This window comes from Phanerochaete carnosa (assembly GCF_000300595.1).
Source record: "Phanerochaete carnosa HHB-10118-sp unplaced genomic scaffold PHACAscaffold_1, whole genome shotgun sequence".
NCBI classification, from domain to species: Eukaryota; Fungi; Basidiomycota; class Agaricomycetes; order Polyporales; family Phanerochaetaceae; genus Phanerochaete; species Phanerochaete carnosa.
In genome coordinates, this window is record NW_006767628.1 from 3384298 (window position 1) to 3393285 (window position 8988).

At 54.2% G+C, this 8988-nt stretch overlaps 3 protein-coding genes across 3 annotated transcripts in view; 2 read left to right on the top strand and 1 right to left on the bottom strand.

The window, feature by feature from the left end:
- Positions 1-223: 223 nt before the first annotated feature.
- On the top strand, positions 224-2525 carry PHACADRAFT_134415 (uncharacterized protein; the record flags this gene model as incomplete). The annotated part of the gene is made up of 5 exons (XM_007390520.1): positions 224-1112; positions 1165-1313; positions 1366-1725; positions 1776-2132; positions 2184-2525. The coding sequence occupies exons 3-5, from the start codon at positions 1558-1560 to the stop codon at positions 2523-2525; spliced, it is 867 nt and encodes a 288-aa protein (XP_007390582.1). The 5' UTR covers positions 224-1112; positions 1165-1313; positions 1366-1557.
- A 567-nt stretch (positions 2526-3092) lies between these two features.
- PHACADRAFT_190295 (uncharacterized protein) lies at positions 3093-8056 on the top strand (the record flags this gene model as incomplete). Its single annotated transcript, XM_007390521.1, has 18 exons — positions 3093-3432; positions 3499-3652; positions 3702-4101; positions 4155-4475; positions 4527-4742; positions 4863-4988; positions 5036-5192; positions 5245-5432; positions 5489-5702; positions 5752-5924; positions 5979-6348; positions 6401-6591; positions 6643-6860; positions 6921-7104; positions 7158-7580; positions 7636-7743; positions 7798-7870; positions 7929-8056. 18 exons carry the CDS (start codon positions 3093-3095, stop codon positions 8054-8056), a joined length of 3984 nt encoding a protein of 1327 aa, XP_007390583.1.
- A 41-nt stretch (positions 8057-8097) lies between these two features.
- PHACADRAFT_247568 (uncharacterized protein) overlaps positions 8098-8988 on the bottom strand; it is a 1983-nt gene continuing 1092 nt past the window's right edge. Inside the window, exons 2-6 of the mRNA XM_007390522.1 lie at positions 8675-8959; positions 8527-8618; positions 8417-8476; positions 8322-8363; positions 8098-8268 (exon numbers count right to left, since the gene is read on the bottom strand). Coding sequence (XP_007390584.1) covers positions 8188-8268; positions 8322-8363; positions 8417-8476; positions 8527-8618; positions 8675-8959 — 560 coding nt within the window. The 3' untranslated portion in view covers positions 8098-8187. The remainder of the gene's footprint in view (positions 8269-8321; positions 8364-8416; positions 8477-8526; positions 8619-8674; positions 8960-8988) is intronic.

Genomic DNA, 8988 nt, shown 5'->3' on the forward strand with positions numbered 1-8988 from the left:
GAGACGAGGAAAAGCGGTGTGCGCTGCCGGCGCATGCGCGTCGTAAGACAAGCAGGAGAGGAATCTTGTCGGAGAGAGTGAGTGCAGTGACTTGAGCTGCCGCGAAACGGCGATTCGCGAACAGCAATTCCCCAGCAACTTGGCGGAGGTATGGGCGTCTGATTAAGTAGTGACCGGTGATCGTGCACGTGGTGGTCGCTTTAAAGTCGAGGGTAATTGAGCAGCAGCCTTCGTCCGTCTGAGGAACACTTTCCCTTTTCACATCTCTACTTATATCTATCTCTCTTTCCCATCGATACCCCTTCACGACCATGGATACCCAGGGCTTTGTCACCGTACAGCACAAGAAAGCCCGCAAGAACCAGACCCGCACGCCTCCGAGGAGACGGGGCAGACAGACCTCAGGCTGGTCGAAGCATGCAGGCCAGGACCCCGCCCAGGAGTGGGCGGAGCAGCTGGGGGCATTCCAGCCCCAGGCGGACGTTGCGGCCTGGCAGGACACACCCGTCCCTGAGGAAGACGATCCCCCCACAGCCTTGACCCCCCACAACCTGAAGAAGCACGAGCCACAGTGCGAATTTAACCTCGACCGTCTCCACTACTGGATTCCCTTCTGGAGAGACTGTGTCTCTCTTGCCCTCGACGGGCGTGATTTCCCAACGACCATGGAGTTTTACGACAAGCTTTACGAGGAGGTCGGCCGCCTGGGCTGGAAGCTCAACGGCGGATACGGCCCCGTCGTAGAGACAGGGTGGGGTCTCTCCTACAATGGCAAGTGGGGCAATGCCAGCGACGCAGGGTGGAAAGGCGGCAACGGCTTTGGATGGGGACGAAAGTGGGCTGATCCCGTGGCCGACGCGGTCGACGAGGGTTGGAATGCCAGCGCTGGTAATGGTTGGAATGCGGTAGATGCCCAAGCGGACGGACGCCAGAACGACGACGGCGAGAACGGCTGGAGTGCGGAGCGCGAGCAGGAGGAGCGCAAGCCGGCGGCCAAGAGGCCGCGCCGTCGTCGTCCTGCGAGAGGGAAGCGGACACCTCAGGGTGCTGCTGACCAGACCGTTCCGTTTGGGCAGACCAATCGCTGGAAATAGATGTAGGAATTCTTTTTAGTGAGTCGCTTAAAACGTATCCATGTCTTACGCTGCTCACGTTCCGTCGCAGTTGCCGGCAGGAACGAAGGTGTAGCTGATATGAGGCGGCTGAATCTCACTACTTCGCCTGATTTGCTTTCTTTCCCCTTTCGCACATCTTTGCGCACTGGACGTTTATTTTCATTGCTAAGTATTCAGGACCCCGTTGGTTGTATAATAGTAAGTATTTCCTTCGGTTTAATTTGATACGCTGTGCTCAAAGCTACAGAAGGGACTAATCACGCTTTGGCGCCGGGTGTCTGCTGCCGGAAGTTATCTCATCTGTGTCACGCCTCCTCTAGCCTCTCTACGAATATTGTATTATAGGATGTCAAGGTTTGTGCGCAGCACTGAGTCTGTGCTCTGTGCCAAGGCTGTGTCTGCGCGTGACGTGATCGGGAGTGGTGTAAGGATATTACCGTAAATGGCGGCCGGCTCCAGCCTACATATAGCGGGGCGGATCCACTCTGCAGTCTCACAGTACTCTGCACACATTTTCACTCTCAATATCATCGACATGTCCTACGATCCCAACGAGCTGCCAGAAGGCTGGGTTAGGGAGCTTGATACGACCCATAACCACCCGTTCTGGGTACGTACAGATCCTCGTTCGGTTTATGTAATCTCACTCGTGCCCTGCAGGTAGATACTAAGGCGAAGCCTCCACGCTCCATCTGGACACATCCTTACGACGACGAGCTGTTCTTGCGCGAGCACCCCGATATCAGAAAGAGGCTTGGCAAGAACCGCGATAAGCTTTCGCCAGACGATGCTCCTCCGCCGTACTCGCCCAGACGTCATTCGTTTTCGGGAACTTCTACCGCAGGTCCCTCGCGCCCAAGGCCGGGCTCGATCCGCGACTCAGCCTCTCAGCCTGGCACTCCCATGCAGGTGCCAGGGGCTGACAACCAGAAGCACCGCGGGTTCTTCGGCAAGCTGAAGGACAAGGCGGTTGGCACGAAAGAGGAGCGAGAAGAGGCTAAGCGGCAGGAGGCTTTGGTAGGTCTTTACTCGCCTGGTAACAGCGAAGCAGCTAATGTCGCACATCAGCGCATGCAACGTGTGGCAGAACAGCGCCGGAAATATTATGAGGAGCTGCGCCGCCAGGAACGTCAGGCGATGTCCTCCAGGCAAGACGGCTACTACCAGCAACAGCCTCGGTACTGCCAGCCTCGGTACGGCTATGGCCAGTCAGTGTATGCTGCGCCGGTTGGCAGCCCCTTCGGCGGGGGATATTCGCGCTATGGCGGCCGACAGACTTACGGCAACAGTGGTTTCGGTGGTAATAATCTTGCACTCCCCCTGATTGGTGGATTGGCTGGCGGATTGCTACTTGGAGACATGTTGGATGGTGGATTCGGTGGTGGCGGCTTTGGTGGCGGGTTCTTCTAAGTTTATTGAGGGTACTAATTCTCCCACATTGCTTTGGACTTTTTCGTCTATGCGTCCCCGTGTCTAGCTCCTATGTTCTACCTGATACCGGTCTTGAATTATCTGTAGTAGAATATACTGTACAATATGCGATGTAGCCATACACGATAATGGTGGTGTGAGCAAGTGGCTGAAGCATCATTCCGGGGGGAGGTCCGCGCCGCGCTCATCGGTTGCCGCCGAAAGCCCTACTATCGCGCCGACGTTCATTGGCATTAATTCTCGCGGAACGAGTTGCACTGTTTGCTGCTCCACTGTGTTCCTTATATTTTGGAACGTTTGACATCCCATTAGTTGCTCTACTAACTTTCCGAACAGGCCCAACCGGCGGGACCAGCTCACGATGGCCCCAGCGTTACCGTCTTCGCTGAGCCCGCATATATGCATCCTGCAGTCCACAGACGTGCAGCAGCTTTTGGCAGATGCTTCTCTCCCACTTTTATCACAAGTACTACAGTCGTTCTCTCCGCTCTCTCAAGGCAAGTATATATTGACCATATCCCCACGAGACGATTTCGCTGACTCTGGATGGGCCCTGCTTCTGACCGCGTCTTGCTCTCGTTTTGCACAGTTACCACTCGAACTACAACGCTGAACTCTGTTCCGCATGCATCGTTCGCACTGCGCTTCTCTGAACTCCCAGACGTTGAGTCTTCGCTGCACGAAGACGAGGAGCAGCGTGCCGGTAGGACTCTCGACTGGATCGGGTCGCGTGTAGGTGCGCGCAGTGCAAGATGGGTTGAGATGGTCGAGAAGAAAGGAAGGGACGACAGCTCGTGGCGAACGCCGTGGTGGGATGAGGTGAAGAGGTGTGTGGAGGGCGAGCACGTACCGAGCAAGTATGAAGGGTGGAACCACCCTGTAGCAGGTGCGCTAGCGGGTTCACGACACCTCTCTTAATCTGTGCATGACTGATTTGTCACACCACCTACAGTGATTTATGCCGTCTCTACCATGGCTGCAAATCCCCTGCAGGCGTTGCAGGACCTGCTCGCACATCCCGTTGATTTCCCGCTGTGGGTAGACAAGATGTACCTGCGTTATTTTCTCATCATACATCCGTCCAACTCCCCTCTTTCCGAAGCTATGTAAGTGTGCGATATTATCACCACTTTGTTGTGCTAACAGGGAGCGCAGAACGGAGTCCCTTTTTAATGCGATCAAGAAGCAATACGGGCTCCATGCCCACCTCCTGCAAATAAGCTTCCCCACAATGCCCCCGCCGCAACCCGTCCAAGTGCCTCTACCCGTCCCGCATCTTCCCCCACTCTCCACGATGGAGACATCGCCTATGCCCCCATCGCAACTCCCCACCGGGCTAACCGTTTCGCCGGTGCCAACGCCCAGCATACCACCGCCTCAGTCACCTGATCCATCTGCTATGGCAGGTGATGGTTCCCAGTTGCCTGCCGGCGGTCCAGGCACATTATTTCTATCCCAGGGTGATATCCAGGTTATCGGTCGTTTCATTCGGGAGTTTGTAGTGATGAGCTTGGTGCCGTGGATGGAGAAGTGTGTCATTGAATGGAACGAAGCAGTGCGCCTCTTACCTTATATACCAGGGAATTACCGTTAACATCGCTATCTTAGTACTCATCGTCCAAACGACTTCCTTCACGCCTCTTCTCTTCGACACGTCGCCTGTTCGGGTCAGGCACAGCCTCTGCTTCTGCCCCAGTTACCCCTACACATGGCAGCAACGCTTCGATTTCTTCTAATGCAGGGCGATTTGGCTCTCATGCGCCTAGCAGCTCTGTGACATCGTTGTCATCAGTGTCGTCCCTCACTGGAGCATCTGAAGGCACGGTGACGCAGCAGCGACGACTTGCTGAATTCGCGACTATTCTGGGCGACTTCAAGTTGGCTGTTAATGTATGGGAATCGCTCAGAAAAGATAGCAAAGGGGGCTCTGTGAGTATGAGCATGCAAGGCGGTTCATTTTGTACTCACCAATACACCTAGGACATCCTTCCGCTCCTTGTGGCGTCATCTCCGGCACTGGCGCTGCACGCATCAAATGCGATAGCAGCATTGCAAACTGTCGCTGCCGAGAAGCCTGCGTTAGCACAGTTGCGGGCACTCACATATGCAGTCCGTTGGGAGATCGGGATCGACACGCGCGAGTTCGTGGGGCCGATACTCGAAGGCGAGCGATGGCTTGTACAAGCTGCTGGTGCTGTGCGTCCATATTCCATTTCTCCGTTTTCGTTCGAGTCCAGGGCTCCGCATATATGCGCCGCTTGGTTTTGACTTATCCGCCTGGGTATCTGAACTCACGTTCTGATGAACATGTTCAAGGCAGAAGAACCACCGGCGGCTCTGTTACTCGCCCACGCTGCTTTCTTGACTTCAAAAAAGGGTGCCCTAAGGCGTTCAGCGCTGTGGTACCTTTTCTCCGCGGATCGATTGGAGAAAGCTGGAATAGTAAGTAGCAAAGAAGGTTGTTCGAGGGTAAGCTGATGCGCCTGCAGAAACCCGTAGCTCTGTATCTCTTCCGCCAAGCGCATCAGCTATACTGTCAGCCTCCAGACAAGAACTTGTCGCCCTCTTTCTGGGATAGTGAGGATCGCAGTCCTTCGCAGTGGAGAGGGTTTGATGAAGTACTCCCCGGTATTGAGCATGAGCTCGGTGAGTTGGACTATGCATCAGAGAGAGCTAGTTCTCAGCTGTGGTTACGCAGGTCGATTATTATATACGACAGGAGATACAGAAGGAGCAGTAAGATATTTTGTGGGCCTTCTCCGCGACCCGGGCCTTCGCGTTGTCCCACCGCAAGGCCTAGGTTTGATCAACGACGATAGCACAATTCCTGGACGCGGCGCGTCGACAGACCGAGTATACCTAGAAGACTTCCGTGTGGCCCTCAAGGTAAGCATGTCCAACGTATGTACCTGACCCCAGACAGATCAGTATACCCCTCACAGCACTTCAAAGATACCGAGCAAGAGCGCTTCAGCTCTACAACCCTCGAGCTTCCTGTGAAGTTCTGCCAGCCGGGGGGGACCCGCGTCAGGCTTCCCGGAAATGCCATGAATGGCGATCCGCAGCGGTGGCAGCAACTCGAGGAGCAGTGGACGACCTTTTGGAGACCCCGAGGGAAGGAGCGGCTACGGTCTACTGGGAAAGCCGCAGTACATGGTGGGCGATATGTCTTCAAGTTAGCAGCGTTGCTCAACCTTCTACACAGATCCGTTCTGGGTCGACGTCATTCTCCGGAATCCGCTGAACGTGGAAGTGACGATCTCTGGTCTTACTGTTATTGTTCAAGATGCTAAATCAGAAGAACAAGCGTCCACATCCGACTTCGTTGAGGTTGAAGTTATCGACGACTTACAACTAGGTGGGAGGGAAACTCGGACGGTCAGTAGTCTTGGTTGGTGTTACAATATCTCTTCGACTCACCGGCTTGCACAGATCCCAGTCGCAATCAGCTGCTCGCGGACAGCAACCTTGGTGATGACACACGTGAAATTAGACTTCCTCTCACTGCTTCCTGTCACGGAGTCTCTCGCTGTGCGTGGGCGGAGATTGCACGACACGCCTCATCAACGACAAAACAAGGTGTATGCGCCGGACACTTTCATCGAAGTCGAGGTCGAGGATTCTGGCTATAGGCTCCAGGCTGGATTCGTCGATGACAGACACCTCACCCTTCATCAGGGGGAGCGTCGACGTGTTGATGCTCGACTACATAACTCTGGCAGGCGGTCAATCAACGAGCTGTGGCTCGTAACTGATCCTTCTGCCCAGCTCTGGGTTGATAGCCCTGAGTCTCAGCTGCCAGGTATGTTGAATCCTCTATGGCTATACTCACAGTGTTGAACCCTCATTAATAGGCGCAGTGGAGAGCATGGAGACACTCCAGTCCACAAACTCACTAGCTTCTCCTGAACCCTGTCTCGTTGATTTGGCGCACGTGCACTCGACACCTAGCCTTGAGCCCGGGCAAGAGCTAAGGTTACCACTTCTCCTGTACGCTGCCCGCAGCGGAGAGCATGATCTCTCACTTCTAATGGTCTTCCGAGAGGTAAGCAAGACCACACCTGTTATCCAGCTCGCGCCAATCACCTGTGTGCAGACTGGCGACGATACCTTCTACTCCGCACGACTCACGCGACATTATGAAGTCCAGCATTTGCTTCACATAGAGTCCTCAACGATGACCGGACCGTCGCCAGATATTCCCCACTCCGTTGAACTGCAAATTATCAACGTGGCTTCAAACACTGTCCGGCTTACCCAGGTGACCAGTGTTAGTCATATCTGGGATTGTTCTTCCCTGTCGAGCAGTGGGATGTATGTCTACTCTCGCCTTTCAGTGTGGAAACATGCATAACTAACCCTCTTCGGCGACAGCACTGTGCTACCCCCACAGCAGAGTACCCGTATCTATGTGAAAGTGGAGAAGAGTGACAACGAGTTAACTGCAGAAGAGGTTTACGATTTCGTATCAATGCAATTGCGGCGTGCCATACAGGGGGACATGCCGGCGCAAGACACTCCACCAGCCATCACACTGCGTTGCAAGCATCTTATCAGCGTGAGTTTGCGCTACCTTGAGTTGGCCGTAAAACTAATCTCATCACACACCAGAGCGAACATCTGCATCCAGTTAACCTTCCGTCTACGCGGCATTTCGTGGAAAACAGTCGAAGAGCCATGACAGCTGCCGCGAATTTAGCTTCCCACCCCAACATACCGCCTCGTCTGCACCCTCACATCTTTCCGATTTATAATCCAGCCTCGATTGACTTTCTAGTGTTTTGGGAGGTGCCTTCACAAGGCCGCTCAGGGCACTGCGTGGTATCCGGCCTACGCTTCGGGGCGACTCACGCGGCTCTGAGGGAGGTCATCGATGAGGCGGTGAACGCGAAAGCGAAACGGAGCATGTATGCAGAGACGCAGCGCGAACGTGTAGAGATGCTCGAAGCGATACGTAACTCGGAATGGAACTCGGAGACAGACCCAATGACCGTTGTCACTCATGACAGCCAGCAGATTCAACATGATTTTTCTGTAGGGTTCGTCATAGTTATTGCTATCATCTGCCCCACTGCTGATCACAAAATAGGCCGTGCCAAGCACCGGTTGCTTTTACTTTGCGCAATGTCTCACTGACTCACTCAGTGAGATATACATTCAAGCTATCAGCGATGCCTTCGACGAGCTCATCTCACTCGTGAATATCAACCTTTGCTTTCGAAAGCTTATCCGCTGACCATTGTCCACACAGACATCAGCTGCCGCCGCAGTACAGTGGCCGGATGACACATCGCGGCCAGCTAACCGCGTCAGAGGCCTGCACAGTTCGCACACAGATAATAGTAGATCGGCCTGGCTGCTACGCGCTTACGTCCTGGTCAGTCGAGACCGAGGTCGGAGAGCTGCCTGCGGATAATTCTGCCCTGTGGAAAATCCGGCAGCGGTATCAGCAAGAGGCTCGTTCGAAAGATAGCTCTTCCGTAACCGTCGTAGACGTCTCAAGACCGTAGAAAGCCGCTTTGCTAGCTTATGATGCCTTTGTAGACTATATGCCATTGTAATTGGTATTGGTATTGGAGAAGAGAAGCCATGTACGTTATACATTCAGAAGAGCATGGAGAAACACGACGCTTGTGCAAACCTACTCCTCCTTACCTTCCTTCTTCTTCTGCTCCTGGCGCTGCTTAATCGCTCCCTTCTTGATCATAACACTCAGAGTAGTCTGAGGGCTCTCGGTCAGTCGTGGAACGAAACGATTGATGGAGATACGCGTACCCCGATGACGAAAGTGATGCTGTTGAACCATGGGACCCAAAGCTGCAATGCCACTGAGTTTGGGTGACCGGTGATTCAAGCTAAAAATACCATACCTCAGGAGGTAAAAAGTTTTGTGCGACAATCATGCCAAGTGGCGTTGACACCAGAGATATCTGAAAAGACGGCGTCAAGTGCCTTTTCATTCTATCGGGTAGAAACCGACCTTGATGATGCCCGCAAACCTAGGTTTGACGAAGTCAATGATCTCCTGCTTCGTCCTCGCGCCTTGGATGACAGCAGTGCACGAAAGGTATGCTGGTGGATCGTGTTTCGTCAGGCGTGTGCGTCCCCAGTGCTGTACGATCACTTACAAATCGCCGTGAGGGGCGACGAGATGAGCAAGCTCGCGAGGATCTGCGCTGCCTTGCCCGCGAAGGTGTTCGTTCTGCCCGCGAACATACGCTGCAGCATGCCCGTCGTGTAGTGCGAGAGGGGCGCCGACACGAAAAAGCCATAGATCAGCATCTTGAAGGCCCTCGAATCGAGTTTGAGGCGCGCCGCGAGCTTCTCGTACAACGGCGCGTCTTTGGGGACACGCCTAGGAGGTACGCCCGCAATGTGATTCCCGAGAATATCTTGGACGAAGTTGAAGATGCCTGCGTGTGATCAGAATTGTTGCAGCGTA